At 39.2% G+C, this 17,962-nt stretch overlaps 2 protein-coding genes across 2 annotated transcripts; one reads left to right on the top strand and one right to left on the bottom strand.

The window, feature by feature from the left end:
• Nucleotides 1-8,743: 8,743 nt before the first annotated feature.
• Nucleotides 8,744-11,967, bottom strand: LOC133817391 (uncharacterized protein At1g03900). The gene is made up of 8 exons (XM_062249895.1): nucleotides 11,520-11,967; nucleotides 11,038-11,069; nucleotides 10,496-10,596; nucleotides 10,314-10,386; nucleotides 10,154-10,185; nucleotides 9,697-9,787; nucleotides 9,449-9,563; nucleotides 8,744-9,352 (listed from the first exon to the last, which is right to left on the bottom strand). The coding sequence occupies exons 1-8, from the start codon at nucleotides 11,625-11,627 to the stop codon at nucleotides 9,038-9,040; spliced, it is 867 nt and encodes a 288-aa protein (XP_062105879.1). The 5' UTR covers nucleotides 11,628-11,967; the 3' UTR covers nucleotides 8,744-9,037.
• A 774-nt stretch (nucleotides 11,968-12,741) lies between these two features.
• LOC133813976 (uncharacterized) lies at nucleotides 12,742-13,803 on the top strand. The gene has a single exon (XM_062247001.1). The coding sequence runs from the start codon at nucleotides 12,742-12,744 to the stop codon at nucleotides 13,801-13,803; it is 1,062 nt and encodes a 353-aa protein (XP_062102985.1).
• Nucleotides 13,804-17,962: the final 4,159 nt, after the last annotated feature.

Raw genomic sequence — 17,962 nt, 5'->3', positions numbered from 1 at the left:
GAACATTTGAGAGGATTTAATTTCATCTGGTATTTGTTCAATACATCGAAACACTCTTGTAAATCCTTCACATGTCCTTCTGCCTTTTTTGACTTTACCAGCATGTCGTCCACGTACACCTCCATGTTTACTCCGATCAATTCTTTGAACATGTGGTTAACCAGTCGCTAGTAAGTCGCACCTGCGTTTTTCAGTCCGAAGGGCATTACTTTATAACAGTATAATCCCATATCGGTCTGAAAGTTGGTGTGATACTCGTCAGGGGGATGCATGCTGATCTGATTGTAGCCTGAGTATGCATCCATGAAAGAGAGGATCTCATGCCCTACAGTAACATCGACTAACTGGTCGATCCTTGGGAGTGGGAAGCAATCCTTCGGGCAGGCTTTATTGAGGTCTGTAAAATCCACACAGGTCCGCCATTTGCCGTTAGGCTTGAGAACCAGTACTGGATTAGAGACCCACGATGGATAAAACACCACCCTGATGAACCCATTCTCCTTTAATCTTTCAACTTCTTCTTTTAAGGCTCTCGAGCGATCCTTATCGAGCAGCCTTCTTTTCTGTTGCACGGGTGGAAAATTCTTGTCTACGTTCAGGACATGGCTAATAACTACAGGATCTATCCCAGCCATGTCTTTATGCGACCAGGCAAAGACTTCCTGGTTTTTCAGCAAAAACTCCACCAGTGCATGCTTCGTGGTTGGTTCTAAGTTATTCCCAACCTTCACGACTTTGGTCGGGTCTTTTTCGTCAAGTTGAACCTCTTCCAGGTCCTCGACGGGTCCAACGTTTTCTTCAAAATCCCCAAAGCGAGGATCTAAATCTCTATCCTCACTTTGGGCAACACCCTATTTGGTGACTTCATCACTGGATTGGGCTTGTGTATCAATTGCCATCTGCAACCTATTTGGGGGAGTGTTTTTTGTCGTTCCCTTCTTTGCCTTCGTGACTGAGGCGTTGTAGCAGTCCCTAGCCTCCCTCTGGTTTCCCAACACGCATCCTACCCCCGCGTCTGTCGGGAATTTCATGGCTAAGTTCCACATAGAGGTGACGGCCCGTAGATCAACCAGTATAGGCCTCCCAATGACGACATTGTACGCCAAAGGACAATCAACTACTATAAAAGTAGCGAGTAATGTCCTGGTAGCAGGCGTTGTACCTGCTGTCACCGGTAGTCTGATTGACCCTGCGGGGGCGAGTCCCTCACCAGAGAAGTCGTATATTGTTTGGTTGCAGGGCTCCAGGTCCTTCATGGACAACTTCATGCATTCCAGCAAAGACTTATACAGGATATTCATCGAACTTCCTGTATCAACCATGTAATGCCCCGGATTCCCTAATATGGTTTAATGGCTGGTTTAGTAGGCCGGGAGGGTCGTAACTGTTTAATTATGCCATTAAATGTGTTTATGCATGTTTATGAGAATTATATTATAATATGATGTTAAATGCATGCATGTGGGTCCACATTTGTTTACAGGGGTGTTTTGGTAATTTGGCTCGTTGAGGGTATAATTGTATACTTGTTTGTATGTCAATGATATATTGTGAGACCACATTATAATGTGGATTGTTTCGAGTATTTCGGCATGAGATGATCTTTAAATATGATTTATCGATTTGGTCATAACAGGTTTGAGCTCGGGGCTCGGGGTGAGTCTCAGGGTGATATTAATGATTATAGTGTTACCGGGGATTTTAGGGTAACGGGATATGAATTATTGGTGTTTGAGGATATTGAGATTAGCGGGAATTGGGAAGCGTTAATTATGATTAACGGTGTAGGTGGAAGTACCAATTTTACCCTTATAATAGTTTGAGAAGCTTTTGATGACTCAAGGGTATTTTGGTCATTTAGGGTTGGATATATATGACTTAAGTGGCTGCTGGCTGTAGAAGCTTGTGGATTAAAACAGAACAAAAACAGAGACTTTCTTCTTCCTTCCCGTACATTATCTTCTTCATCTTTCCTTTGAGGTTTTTGAGTTCTAGGTGGGGATTCAAGCTAGGGAATTCAAAGGCTGGGTTGGTGGACTTGGTTCAGCTAGTGAGGGAGGTTCAAAGCTGGTTTTAAGGTGAGTTTTGGTCATTGAACTCAGGTTATGCTCTGTTTTCCTTTTAGTTTTCAGCTCATGGTTTTTGATGTAGAAAGTGGGAATCAAAGGGAGTTTTTGTGTAGGTTTGGTTGGGATTTGATGAGGGTGAGTTATGGGTGATGCTTGGAGGTTTAAATGAGTGTTTGGAGGAGGTTTTGAGTTGGTTTGAAGGGCTGGTTTGAGAGGAAAAACGCAGGGGGAAAAGTGAGTTCGCGTGCAGCCTTTATGGCTGGTCTGGGCTGGGCACCGCGGCGCAGCAGGGGAGCGCCGCGGCCCTTGGCGTCTGGCAGGGAAGGCCCCTTTCTGTTTGGGGGCGCGCCACGGCGCAGCAGGGGAGGGCCGCAGCCCTTAAGGTCATTTTTGCCAGAATGTGGTTTTTAGCTTGGGGATTCAAACCTTAGGCCTCGGGGTTGAACCTAGTACCCGGTTGGGTAGTGTTTGGTGTCTCGGAGGCTAGATTTTGGTTTGGGAACCCTCTGTTATCATTTTATTGATGAATCCTATATTTTGGTTATGACGAGGTGACCGTCAGGGAATTTAAAGGTTGATCGTTCTCAGGGGTCGTTCATATAATAATTCTCACTCGAACCAAAGGTAAGAAAATAGTGTATGAATACAGGTGCACCCTGTATATGTATATGACATGCATGGTTTGTTATTGAAGCATGTTGGTTGATATATGTGGACATAGATTGCATATTAAATGCTAGTGAACGCTGATTACTTGTTTATGACACTGACTAGTCAGGGACCGACCCTAAGGTCGAGAAACACGCATTGAATGGCTCCATGGCATTAATGCGGGACCGACTCTAAGGTCGAAGAACTTATAAGTGCTTGCCTGGTCTAAGACCAGAAGTACTTAGCCAAGGTATATGACCCCGGTGACCGTTTGTCACATGGCTAGGGGACGTTGTCCACGGTTACGACTCTAGAGTCGGGAGGAAGGTTATGTTGGTGACCAATCACCATGCACCTGTCCTGATCAAACTTATGAAAGAACTGCTTATCAGTTAAGCCCTGGTGACCCTATCGTCACATGGCTAGAGGGAGCTGTACCCATCTTTGTGACTTTTGCTACTGTCACCCGTCTGTATTGGACTGTTGATCCTGATTGGTTATTATGATCACTGTTGATATTATATCATGCCTTATTGTGTTTTCTTGCTGGGCCTTGGCTCATGGGTGCTATGTGGTGCAGGTAAAGGGAAAGAGAAGCTCACCCAACCCAGAGTGGAGAGCTTGGGCGATGTTGTGTACATACTGGGCCGCTTGACCGCCACGGTTAAGGTGTTCTCAGAGGAACTAGGGGTTTACCCTATTTTTGTCGCTTAGGCCGGCGGGGATTGTATATGTTGAAATAGTAGCGCCCCTTTTGTATTACGAACTACTTGTAAATATTTTGAAAGGCTCATGAGCAGTTTATTTACTTAATGAAATGTATCCTTTCCTTTTTACTGGTTTTTCACCTTAACCCAATAATAACACTTAGATCACGTTTTTAACCAAAGGACTCGGGTAGCGAGTCAAACTTCCGGTTCACTGTTCACTGTAACTGTTCTGGGGTAGCCAGGGCGTTACAAACCAGCACCCTCTTCACCATCATGTTGGCCATTTGGATATCCACGACCAGCGGATCGGAATGTGGGAATCGGATATGTTGGGCGTCAACATCAGAGAAGGTTATTTCGCCCTTGACTGACCAAGCCTTTTTCGGTGCGCAGTCATCCACAGTCATCATCTCGATGTCCTGGTCGTGGCGCAGAGTCTGAGCATATCGTTCTCTGGCCTTTCCGTTGTTTCCCGTGAGGTGCAGGCCTCCACAGATGGTTAACAATGTGCCAGTTACGGGGTCAGGCTGCAAAGGTGGCGAGCGTTGGCGTGTGGGCGCTTGCTCGTTGCCACCTGGAGCTTCTCGTTGGGAATTTCCCGAGGCCCGTATATATCTTCTCAAGTGTCCTTGTATAATAAGGAACTCGATCTCATCCTTCAGCTGGTTGCATTCGTTGGTATCATGTATGTAGTCGTTATGATAACGACAGAACTTGGTAGTGTCTCTTCTCGAAATATCCTTTCAAATGGGAGCAGGTTTCTTATAAGGCACACTAGAACTCGTGGCCTGATAAACCTCTCCCCGAGACTCAACTAGGGCAGTATAGTTAGTGAACCGAGGTTCATAACGATTACCCTTGGCTCGTATACTGTCAGAGGTGGAAGGTTCATTGTGCGGCCGTTTCCCCCCATTCTTTCCATTGCCGTTGCCATTCCCATTGCCTTTGCCGTTGCCGTTGGGCTTGGACCCATTGGCGGCTTTGGCGGGCTTGGCAGTCCCCTTGTCTTTGCCTGGGGGCTTTCCTTCGTTGGCGATGGCGTCTTCGAGCTTGATGTAGCGATCAGCCCGATCTAAGAATTCCTGGGTAGTTCTAACCCCATGTTTTCGGAGGCTTTCCCAGAGAGGTGTGCGGCGCTTAACCCCTGCGGTTATGGCCATCATCTTGCCTTCGTCTCCCACTGTTTTTGCTCCAGCAGCTGCTCGCATAAAGCGCTGGACGTAGTCCTTCAGTGGTTCTCCGTCTTGTTGGCGTATTTCAACCAGCTGGTTTGCCTTAGTCGGGTGCACACGACCCGCGTAGAACTGTCCGTAAAACTCCTTCACGAACATTTCCCAGGAAACTATACTTGCAGGAGGGAATTTGAAAAACCACTCCTGTGCAGCATCAGAATGTGTTGCAGGGAAGATCCTGCACCGAGCATCCTTGGACACTTTCTGAATGTCCATTTGTATCTCAAACTTGTTGACGTGAGATACCGGGTCACCCTACCCATCAAAGTTCGGAAGCGTAGGCATTTTAAACTTGCTAGGAGTTTCTGCCATAGCTATCCTCTGGACGAAGGGAGTGCCTTTTCTCCTATCGTGGTCGATATAAGATGTCCTTCCCCCGACCAGCTGCTGCACTGCTTGGTTGAGGGCATCTATCTGGGCCTGCACAGCGCTAGGAATCGCCGTGGCTTCTGGTACTGGGGGGACGTTCTCGTCGTCCATTTCTTCCTCATCAAATTCCAAATGTGGCTCATCCTCAGCCACGTTGGGAGGAGGAGGAGGCGGGTTAGATGGTGTAGCGCCGACCGCCTGTCCAGTTTTCCTGGTAGTTTTTTCCATTGATCTTTCAACGATAATGTATCAAGCTCTCAATGAAAGCACCAGAATGTTGACCCTAATTTTGGCCAACTGACACGGAGTCAAATTTGCTTGATGTGGACAAACACGTTGGAAAGAATGCGATGGCGAAATAATAAAGAACACAAGGGTTTATAGTGGTTCGGCCCTAGAATCAGGTAATAACCTATGTCCACTTGAATTGTTATTGATATAGAATTCAAAGGAGTGATCAAAGAACTAGGGTTCAATGAGTTTCACCAACCTCTGAAGAACAATACAATATATCAAATAGGATAACTCTAATCTCTAGTGATCAGAAAGCAAGAAAGAAGAAAAAGATCCTTGTCCCTTGAGCCCTCCTTCTCTATTTATAGGCTCAAGGAGGATTTACATTAATTTGTTACAGATATCATTTCATAACTGCATAAGATCTTTTCCGCGCATAGCATTCGTACAACCAGGTTGGTCGTATGAAGAGATCGAACGTCGTGACACTAGATGTCGTCCTGGTCGATAGTCGAGCACGAATTCTGCCAGATGTTAGTCACGTGTACTAAATGTTTGCTATGTCATCCATGCTTGTTTTTTGGATAATAAAAAGGCTTGTAGGCTGCAAGTGGATTTTCAAGAAAAATGAGGGCATCCTAGGAGTTGAAAGTACAAGGATCACAGCAAGATTAGTAGCTAAGGGTTTCACACAGCAAGAAGGCATAGATTTCAATGAGATATTCTCACCAGTGGTCAAGCAAACTTCGATTAGAGTAATGATGTCAAAGGCTGCAAAGTACAATCTAGAGGTGGACTAAATGGATGTTAGAACAACTTTCCTTCATGGAAGTATAGATGAAGAAATATACATGCATCAACCCGAGGGATTTGAAAGTAAAGATCCAAATAAGGTATGCCTAGTTAAGAAATCACTTTATGGACTTAGACAAGCCCGAAGACAGTGGAATCTTAGATTTGATGATTATATGACTAAGATTGGTTATGAGAAGAGTAAGTTTGATCCATGTATATATTCCAATAATTAGATTTACTTGCTACTATATGTTGACGATATCTTGATTATTGGAAAGGAAATAACAAAAATTAATAAGCTTAAAGAAAAGCTTAAGCATGAATTTGAGATGAAGGATCTCGGGACAGCCAAAAAAATTATTGGTATTGACATTAAAAGGCCTCAACCACATGTCATTACTTTGTCTCAAAGAGGATACTTACAGAAAGTTTTAGAAAAGTTTGGAATGATCAATTCCAAAGCTGTTTATACACCCATTGCCCAACACTTTAAGTTGTCAATGAAACAATCACCAAGTACAGATGCTGAGAAAGCATACATGAAATTTTTACCCTATGCTAGCTGTATTGGTAGCTTAATGTACTCTATGGTATGCACAAGACCAGATTTGGCACACTCTATGAGTGTTGTTAGCCGATACATTGCCAATCCAGGAGCTGAGCATTCAGATGTTGTCAAGTGGGTTATGAGATACATTAAGGGAACACTGAATACATGTTTGGTGTTCAGAAATGAGAGTCAATTTAATGAAGAAGTAACAGGCTTTGTTGACTCAGACTTTGTTGGAAACATTGACACTTGAAGGTCTCTAACAGGCTATGTCTTCACAGTTCTTGGAGGTTGTATCAGCTGGAAATCAAACTTACAAAAGGTAGTTGCACTGTCATCAACAAAGGCTGAATATATGGCAGCTACAGAAGCAATTAAAGAGGCAATTTGGCTTAGAGGGTTAACTGAAGAACAAGGATTTAAATCGGATGACATCACAGTTCATTGTGATAATCAAAGTGCCCTACATCTTAGGAAGAATCCTATGTTTCATGAAAGGTCTAAACACATAGACATCAAGCTACATTTTATTAGAGATATCATTCAATCTAAACAAGTTTTTGTCAAGAAAATTAGCACCCATGACAATCCAGCCGATATCTTTACTAAAAGTGTCACTACAAAAAAGTTTAGACATTGTCTAAACTTGCTATGTGTTGAAAGTTATTAAGTCTCTTACTAAGACTTATTCATTGGAATTAGAGAATAGTCATCTCAGTTATATTTGCTCATTTAGATTCTTTTAAGTGAACTAAACCAGGTGGAATTTGTTGGGTTCAGCTCACTTAAAACTCACCTAAGTTTTGTTTTTTGGCAGTTAAAACAGTTACACTCAAGATTGGTCTTAGTCAGCCTCACTTGGTTATAGAAGGAAAGCTGCAATCTCATTTCAAAATATGACCAAATTTTCAGCGAGAGTTTAGAAGAGAAGAGAGTTCAGAAGAGAGGACCTATGTTCTAAATCTTTCTTCTACATTGTAAATTGTTTTGTGTAATCGGTGCAAGACACCACTATTGTTGTAAGGCTGAGTTTGGATTCATCACTGTAATCTGTACTTAAGCTTCATCAATAAAGATTCAAGCCTGCTGGTTGTTCTCTCTCGTGGATGTAAGCACATTCATTGTGCTGAACCACATAACTATGTTGTTGTTAGTTTTGTTCTTTGTTTTTGGCTATTATCTTATTGTTCTTGTTAAATTTTTGGTTTCTTGTTTGGTGTTTTCAGGCACCACAAATAATCTATGAAATTCTTTTCTTAATAAATTGGGATATTTCCCTTAATTTACATATCTAATTAATACAAATCAAATAATGCATTAGTCTTCTTTGGCAATTTAATTCGGCTTCTAATGAATTGTCACACAACACTAGTATAGTATCAGTATGTGAGATCAATCCTCCTACACAAACACTCCTCGAGCTAATGGATCCTTAAGTTATTGCTAGTGTGTACATGATTGTCAGGTACAAATCGACACTTTAAACGAAATGTTGTAAATCCACGCTTTCCATTCAGCAAAAGGGTAATAATATGTGCACCAAAACATTACACCAACTGACGTGACAGTTTCATTTAATCAATCAAATTTATTTCAAGTGCGACTCACTATTTTAAAAAACAATATCATGTCAGTTGATTTAATGTTTTGATGCATAATTTTAGTGCTCATATCATTATTTTTTTAGCCAAAGATTATGTTGTAAATCCACAATTTTCATTCAGCAAAAATACATAATGACCCCTTGTCGCATTTGTGCTAAAAACAACACAACAATTATAATAATATTTTATAAATAAATTTAAAAAGAAAAATCTGAACCGAATAACAATAATAATAAACATCAAGAAACTTCACCACAAATGTTCTTATACCATAAATTTGGACTACTTTGTTTCCCTTATCCTCTAAGGACTAGCTAGCTGTTTGTAGTCCCAAATATTGTAAAGTAATTTCCCCATCACTAATGCTGTGACTATTTACTTTTATAACCATTTCAGTTGTTTTTTACTAAACCGACAAGAAAATCATTTACTTTCTTCCAAAAATATTAGTCATACATTTCAATCTTACTTGGTTAGTAAGAGAAAGCAACAAAAATTGTCATTCACATTCGAACTTAGGTTACTAGGGTGAAAGAAACCAACTGGCAATTCATGTTATTTGTTTTGGTTTGCCAAATGCTTAAATACAAGTATTGTATAATTATGACCAAATTTTTAAGTCACTAGGCTAGGGTGGGTAGACTTATTTGTCTCAAAGTAAATTCACATTGGTAAATATTTAGCCGAATATACACCACATCAACAAGATCTTTGAGGTTGTTAAAACCATCACAAACACCAAATCTAACAGAAAACCACAGTGAAAGAAAATTTCAGGTATTCTTAGTATGGTTATGTATGTTGCCCCCCTAATACTTAAATATTAACCAGCTGTTTGAAAATCTCCAAAATCATCATCTGGTACATCTGTGCTTTGATTTTCTGATGAATCTGTGTTTTTTGAATCCTCTTTTGTTGATACTAAATCCCCATGTTTAGAAGCTGCCTCAAGATTGAAAGTTGTTGGAGAGTTTGACGGGGACATCTGACCAGTACCAGAAGGTGAAAGCGGGGCAGGGGGAGGGGGCGGCAGTTTGATACAAATCTTGGGCTCTTTTATGATATCACCCTTATTCTCAGGTGATGAATTGTTCGAACCCTGCTCAAAAAACTTGGACTTGATACTTTGGCCACTTCTCTGTTGACACCAAAACCAGATATTCAGTTAGCATACCTTAAGGAGTATTCAGTCATCATATAAAGACATTGACAAAGCAATACAAATGCAGTTTACATTGTTCTTTAATTGCAGAACAAGAGTTTCCCCATCTTTCAAGCTGTAATCAATTGATGATGTTCTCTGGAATTGCTGCTCCATCTTCTCTGCAGTCTTCTTCTTGTCCAGATATCTACAGTCAAACAGAATGGTATGAGAGTGTAACTAATACAGCATATAAAATCATCTTCTAAGCATATACGAGTTGATCATTTTAAAAAATTTGATCAAAATGGAAAGTATTGAAATTAGGAGGCGGAGGATACTTCATATGATCATGCAGAGCAGCTTGGAAGTCATAAGCCTCTGTTCTTTCTCTAAAACCTATGCCAATAAAAGCATGCCGAAGACGACCATCTGCATACATTTCAAACTATTACACTAGATATACAAGAAATGAAACCAGGCAAAGAGAGGCCTTATCAAGTGAGGTTATTACTACATAGAGAATCAGATCCAAAAAGTTTGGTTAAACAGTTAGAGAAAAGAAAATTTAGAAGGGTCGATCAACATGGCGAGCATGTTAAACATCACTAAGGAGTACGAAAAGTTTCTTCAAGAACAGCAATGATCATGACTCGTGACTGATCTTAATAACAGATCAATTTAGACTAAACAAAAAATAAATATAATGAAATCGCTAATATTTTGTTTCACATAATTGTCTCCCATTGAACTAATGGAAGATCTTATACACTCAGTAATCCCAGCAAAACAACTCACCAATGTTCTCCTCCACTCGAAGAACAAAATATCTGCATATGAAACAATAAATATTTAGAGATTCCTACAGATGAATTATAATGAATAAATTGAAGTACCTCAAGCTGACGAAAAAATGATTTCCAAGTATTGAAATGAGGATCTAATAAAAGGGCCAAACCTGCTGCTATCAATTACAGGTTCCACTGGATGCGGCTCTCCATTTCTCAAAAATGCCCGAGCATATAATTCACCTACCATGAAAAATAGTAAGTTACGGTAAAATCATCAAACATATTTCATATAATAAAGGATAAAGATACACCATATGTCCATCTTAGAATAAGTAAAACAAATTCTCACCAGTGTTCTTATCTTCAAGTCTGATGATGCACTCCTCTCCTTTGCTACTCACTTTCAACACACCCTGCCATTCCCACTTGTTCACATCCCACTCATCAGCCCTGAAATGAACTTTCTGGACATAAAAACCCATCTATATAGCAAGTGTAAGATTATTTCAGTAGGTTCCAATGCTGAAGCTGATTTAAATTACTTATTTACAGGGTTTTGCAAGAAACCTATTGCCAAAAAATGAACAAAAAAAATTCTGCATATGAGCCAATGATAATCAAGACACAATATGGTGTACATAATTACTGAAAGTTTAAAGAACTAAAGAAGCAGATCTTGAATAACAGGTTTTATGAAGCATTTATACTGTTCTACAGTTCACATTTACAAACTTAGAATTTAAATTTCTTTTTCTTTTAAAATTTGGGTCATTCTTTGGCAGATCATAAGATGTCTAGCCTATTCTACAAGATCTCTCTTTCATCATTTCACACACAATGTGTCTAATGCATAGTAGGTATCCTCAATTTTAATAAAAGCATAACAAAAACCTGTAAGAAGCTGCACTTTTCCTTGGCGGTATCTGCAGAAAGAGCATAAAAGAACTTAGCTCAAGTGCTTAACACTTTCATTTCATTCATGTTAGAAAGAAAAAGAAAAAAAAGCCAATAAAAAAATGGAAGATTGAATAGATGCCAATATAAATTACTTGACCCACAACATTCAATCCTGTTAGTATGAAATTTATGATGACATGACATATCAGTAGTTCATGCAAAATAAATATTCCCCACTTCTTTCATCAACAATTAGATAAACCTTATGATCAAATTTCCCAAATACGAATAACAACATAAACATCTTCTACTTAAAAGGATACCGCAATCAAGTAAAAAATTTGAATCTTGATCCTCTAAACGAAATGCGCATGCAATAATAGATTTCCAGTCATCAAGAAACCTCATCAAACTATGAATTATCAATTAGAGTCGAATCTCGAAAAACCCATTGAGGAAAATCCAATAAATCTTACCAAATAGACATAACACTCCGAGACTTGAAAGAGAACAAGCTCCAAAGCTTCCGTGTCCTCCTCTTCTACTCTTTCTTGATCATTTGGACCCTTCTGTTCTTTCTCCATTTCCGAGAGGGACCCAGATTGATCTGAATCCAAAAAGAGCTTCCCTGAGGTCGCAGTTAGATGGGTATTACTCGAAACCAGCTGGGTTTTTCACGAATTAAGAAATCGATGTCACGAAGGTTCGGTCTCCCCCTAGGTGTCTCTCCTCGGTTTTACTAAGACCATCATTAGAGACTTCTGTAATATTATGTCAATCGTCTAAACAGCTGAACCCTCCGGAACCGTCCGATCAATGAATTTTCTAATCACAACCGTCTATCTAAAACTTTGGGTTGGTTTCGTTGCTCTAGAGATTTAGTGAACCGTCGTGATCGAATATGGACGGTCCTGATGGGGCCGGGAGGGACAGAAGGTTTGGTACAACTAGAAGATTAGCTTGCTTGAATTTTAAGGAACATAAATTACAAAAACTAACAAATAGGAATATATAGATTTTTTTTAGGAAAAAAAAAAGGGAAAATGAGTAGATGCAAAAAGAGAAGCAATTTTTTTTTGGCAATGTTAAGAGAAAAAAAAACAGTTGTTTTCAAAATTAAAAAAATGAAAAATATAAATGGTGTTACCAAACAAATTTTTCAGTTTTCGTTTTAGCTCTATAATTAAATAAACAAAAAATTAATTTTTTTTTTAGATGTTGCCAAGCCAAGCAGCTCCAAAAGTATTAAGCATGGAACAAAAATCGAAATATAATTCACTCAGTATATCTTGCTGCGTGGATGTATAATTAATAATCCACTAATAAAAATGTGCTATACAAATCATAAATTAAATAACGAAAAATGGTAGTATATGTTAAATAACTAATTTTCATTTTTCTTGATAAATATTGAGTCATTTTTTCCTTTAAAAAATATATGATTTTCAAGGTTTATTATTTTAGAAAGAATATATATATAATATGATTTATGGACTAGTTTTCTCTTTCTCTTGCAGCTTGTGCTGTGGCCATGGCAGGGAGGGGAGGAAGCGAATCTCGGTGAGGAAAACAAATACTCCAGTTAGGGCCAAATGAGAGGGGGTTAGGAAAAACAAATACTCCAGTTAGGGCCAAACGAATACTCCAGTTAGGAAGAAGGGTCCGACTTCATCTGATGTGGGAAAAAAGTCGAAATCTATGGATGAATTGATGGGTATAGAGGCAATTGATTTTTCTGATGACCAAGAGGAGACCCATGAAAACATACTCACTCCTCAGGAGACTGAAACAAAGTTGCAGAGGCGTTCAAAAATTCGTATGCAATTTTCTAAAATCATGTCGAGTGCGACAAATTCAAAAGGTATTATTGGAACCTCTTCTTCACCGTCCCAATTTCAAGCGAATCTAGCTGAGATTAGGGTGGATTTAGGGGAGTCTGTGCGGAAGGTCATTCCGAAGTTAGGACTTAGTGGTGATCTTGTGAAAATTGAGGAAGAAGATATCGAAGATGAGGTTAGTTTCTGGAATTCCTCAATGGTGTGTTGGGTTTGGGGGGCTAATCCTCAAATTCAAGTCATGGATGGCTTCTTCAAGCGCATTTGGAGGACTTCGGGGGTGGATAAAATTGGACTATTGAAGCATGGCCTCTTTATAGTGCGGTTTACCTCTATGGAGAGTAGAGACAAGGTGCTTGCAGGAGGATATCCTCTTTTTGACAAGAAACCATTGATGCTTAAAGCTTGGGACCCTAATGTCTGCATACAGAAGGATGATATTAGATCAATACCCATTTGGATCCAAGTTCATAATCTGGATCTAAAATACTGGGGTGCTCGATCCTTATTCAAGATTGTTGGGCAGATTGGCAAGCCAATTAGAGAAGATTCGGCCACGAAGAATAGAGATCGTTTGCAGTTTGCCAGAGTGATGGTGGAGGTAAGTGAGTCACAGGCTTTTCCATCATCCATTAGTTTTGTGAATGAAAAATCTGAAATGATTCGCTTGGATATTTTCTATGAATGGAAGCCTACATTTTGTTCAATATGTAAAGGGATGGGACACGAAAATACTGATTGTCGCAAGCAACAGCAGAATACAACTCATGTGACAACAGTATGGAAACCTAAGAATGATGTCTCGATGTCTGAGGAACAGAACAAGGAAAACACGCCTGGGCTGGAAATTTCAGGGAATCTGGGTCTGGGGAACACTAATGACACCACCACAAAGGAACAGAGCATTGATAAGGAAGGATTTTAGGTGGTTCATTCAGCTAGAAAATTAGTCCACAAGAAGGAATATCCTATCAATATTGGCAATGCTTTTGGAATTCTTAAGGATGCTGCAGAGGAGTTACAATTTGGTCAGATTCTGTGTGAAATGAGTACTAATATAATAGGAGGGGGAGTGCCTCTAGTTGGCCATGGATAGAATATTAACGTGGAATGTGAGGGGTATTAATAAGTTGCAGAAGAAACAAGAGGTGCAAAATTTTCTCTGTAATAAGAAGATTGGTTTGGTCTGTTTGCTTGCGACAAAAGTCAAAGGTCCTAGAATGGGGCAACTTTTTTTGAAACTGTTCTAGGGTTGGTATTTCACAACTAACCTCGGTTGGCATCCTGACGGCCTGGTTATTTTAGCATGGAAACATGAGACTTTTGATGTTAATGTGCTATTGAGTTCAGATCAGTGTATTCACTGCTATGTTCAGCTGAAGAGGGTCAATGGGTTTCATGCTACGTTTATTTATGCTTTCAACAAGTCTAGTGAGAGGAGGAGTTTATGGGATAATTTGATAAGTTTTAAAAGGAACTTGATTGGTCCTTGGATTATCATGGGAGATTTCAATGCAACTTTATTTGGAGAGGATCGAATTTCAAGGAGGGGTCACAAACCTTGTTGTCATGATTTCAAAGAGTGCCTGGGATATTGTGAGCTTAGGGATGTCAAGTGCTCAGGTAATTACTACACTTGGAATAACAAACAAAGTAGAGATGATAGGGTATATGAAAAATTAGACAGAGTAATGTCTAACTCGGAGTGGACTTCTCTTTTTCCTAATGCTGAAGTAGTGTTCTTACCAGAAGGAATTTTTTATCATAGCCCAGCTCTTCTGTCAGTTTATCCGGAGGTGAAGGGGGGAAAAAGCCTTTTCGCTATTTTGATATGTGGAGTACTGCTCATAGATATCAAGAGATAATTTCAAGGAACTGAACTCAAGAGGTTTCAGGCAACCCCATGTTTCAAGTGGTTCAGAAACTTAAACGTTTGAAAGGAATGCTTAAAGATCTAAACAAAGAGCACTTTGGGGATCTTCACGCCAAAGTTCTGCAAGCTATGCATCATATGCATGAGGTTCAGCAATCTCTTCAACAAGATCCCTTAAATATTTTGAAAATAGAGGAAGAGGTGGCTGCTTGTGCTCATTATAGAAACTGTCAGGATATATATATGTGGCTTTCTTGAAGCAAAAGACTAAAGTTAACTGGATCAAGGAGGGTGATGAAAATACTAAGCTTTTCCATCAAAGCTTAAAGCAAGGAAGAGCTTTCAATCCTGTTTATTCCATTAAGGACATGCATGGGAATTGGGTGGATTCTAAAGAGGGAGTTAACGAGGCTTTTCGGCCTATAGTTTCAAAGGAGCAACAACAATTTCTTCTCCAAGAGTACACTCCTGAAGCAGTCAAACGAGCTATTTTTTCCATTCCTACTCTGAAGGCTCCGGGTCCGGATGGCTATGGTAGTGGGTTCTATAAAACTAATTAGGAGCTTATTGGAGCGGATGTAAGCAGGGCTGTTTTATCTTTTCTCCATTCGGGTCAACTGCTCAAAGAGGTAAACAATACCTTAATCACCCTTATTCCGAAAACTAACTGCCATCAAATGTTAGTGATTTTCGACCAATTTCTTGCTGTAATGTGTTGTATAAAGCAGCCACAAAGCTTATTTGTGAGAGACTCAGAACTATTTTTCCAGATCTTATCGCTCAAAATCAGGGGGGTTCATTCATGGGAGGTTTATTGCCCATAATATCATGATTTGTCAGGATATTATGAGGCGTTATAAGAGGAAGAATGTGAAACCTAGCTGTATGATCAAATTGGATCTGAAGAAAGCTTATGATACGATTGATTGGGATTTTTTTAGAGGAGATGCTTACGGGGTTAAATTTCCCAAGTAAATTTGTTAAGCTGATTATGACATGTATGCGAACCCCTCGTTTTTCTTTATTGTTAGATGGCTCGCTCCATGGTTTTTTTGAGGCTAAGAGGGGTTTAAGGCAGGGGGATCCCTTATCTCCCCCCCCCCCCCCCCCCTTTTCATCATTTGTATGGAATATCTATCTAGAATCTTAGCTAAGATTGCTTGCAAGTTTGATTTTCATTTTCATTACAGATGCAAGGAGCTTAAACTAAATCATCTCTGCTTTGCGGATGATGCTATTTCGTTTTGTAGAGGTGATTATAAATCTATTGTGTTGCTCTTGCAAGGCTTTAAAATATTTTCTAACACTTCTGGTTTACAAGTTAATGTGACTAAATCGGCGATTTATTTCCATGGCATGAGTGATGAGGAAGTGAACCGTATCCTCTTGGTTTCGAGGTTTACCAAAAGCCACATGTCATTTCGTTATCTTGGGGTTTCGATTTGCTCGAAAAGAATTAGTTTGGATGAGTGTTCTGTTTTGGTTGAAAGGATGATTCATCAAATTAGGATTTGGAGTTCGAGACATCTATCTTTTGCTGGTAGGCTTACTCTCATAAATGCAGTCTTATTAGCCATTCATTTGTATTGGGCTCAGATTATGATTCTTCCTAAGGCACTACTGGACAGAATAAATCAAATTTGTAGAACTTTCCTTTGGCATGGTTTGGCTGATTACATTGGTCCTGGTTTAGTCTCTTGGATTGTTGTTTGTAAAAGGAAAATTGAGGGAGGTCTAGGTTTAAGGAATATTGTTTATTAGAATTATGCAGCTATTGGAAAACATGTGTGGCATATCTCAATGAACAAGGAAAACCTTTGTGTGAAATGGGTGCATTCGGTATATCTACACAATCAAGATTGGTGGGAGTATACAGCTCCTAGTGATAGCAGCTGGTACTGGCGTCAGATCGTGAGGATCAAAGAGAAAATTAAAGGTGTTGTTACCAAGCAAAGGTTTGAGCAAAACTCATATTCCATACCTGGCATATATAAAGCTTTATTTGATAACACATCCCAGATTTGTTTATGCTGATCTTTGGAGCAGATTAAGTGTCCCTAAGCATAGAATCTTTACCTGGCTGTATCTTTTTCGGAGATTGAAGACTAAGGATCGACTGAGGAATTTTGGGCTGAACATAGACCCTTGCTATAACATTTGTGGTGTTGAGGAGGAAACTCATAATCATCTTTTCTTTGGCTATTTTTTCAGTGCTTGCTGTGTTCAAGTCTTGCTGGGGTGGCTGGAAATTAGGACCAGGTTTTGTCCAGTTGAAGGAATTTTTAAATGGATAAAAAGATGCAAACTAAGTCGATTCAAGAAATTAGTGAGTTGGTCTATTCTTTCTAGTCTCATTTATCATATTTGGAGAGTTCACAACATAGCGTTTTGGGAGGGCGTTGTTTGGTCTGTTCAATATACAATCAAAATGATTAAGTTGGCTGTTTACAATAGAAATCTTTATACATGTTCTTTAGGAGTAAACGTTGATGAGTTGATTTGGTTTCATAAGGTGTTTGAGTTGTAATTAGTCGCTTTGGGTAGCTGTTTACTCTCAGCTTTTGTATTCCTTGTTTTTGCAATACAATTGACTTACTTACCAAAAAAAAAAATGGTTTATGAAACATATGCTAAATACATATCAGCATATACTATTTTTTGAGTAACACAATTAAAATCTCTAAAATATATTCTAACATATACTATTTCTTGAATAATTACAATTAAAATATTTGAAATATACACCAAACTGCTAACACAAAGTTTTTCATTAAATGGAATGGATTCAAACGATGGGATTAGCAATAAAGGTAAAAATTTATAGAAAATATGTTAAGCAATGTGCTTTAAGAGAAGAGAATAGGAAGAAAATGGCACTGTAATCAGAACCTTTTCATGGTGTATTCCTTTTCTATTTATAAGGGTAGGGTTTACAAGTTTGATTTACTTTTTTAGATAAAAATTAAATTAAATTAACTTAGAACACTTTATTAGTGTCTCTATTGTATTCTTCAAAATTACATCACCAAAAATCTAAATGTTCAGCGAAATAAGTCACAACCTCTCTCTACTCTTACTTTGTTATAGCGATGAATCAAGTTTTTAACTACTTTGAAAGCTAGTGTGGTTGGGTCTAATAATGAGAGATGTCAACAAAAAGCCAACCAAGACCCGAAGACCAAGATCAACGATTCAAGGCGCTTCGCACACT

Source organism: Humulus lupulus, chromosome 2 (genome assembly GCF_963169125.1).
Source record: "Humulus lupulus chromosome 2, drHumLupu1.1, whole genome shotgun sequence".
NCBI lineage: Eukaryota > Viridiplantae > Streptophyta > Magnoliopsida > Rosales > Cannabaceae > Humulus > Humulus lupulus.
The sequence above is the reverse complement of the archived record's forward strand: the minus strand, read 5'-3'. Positions and strand labels throughout refer to the sequence as shown.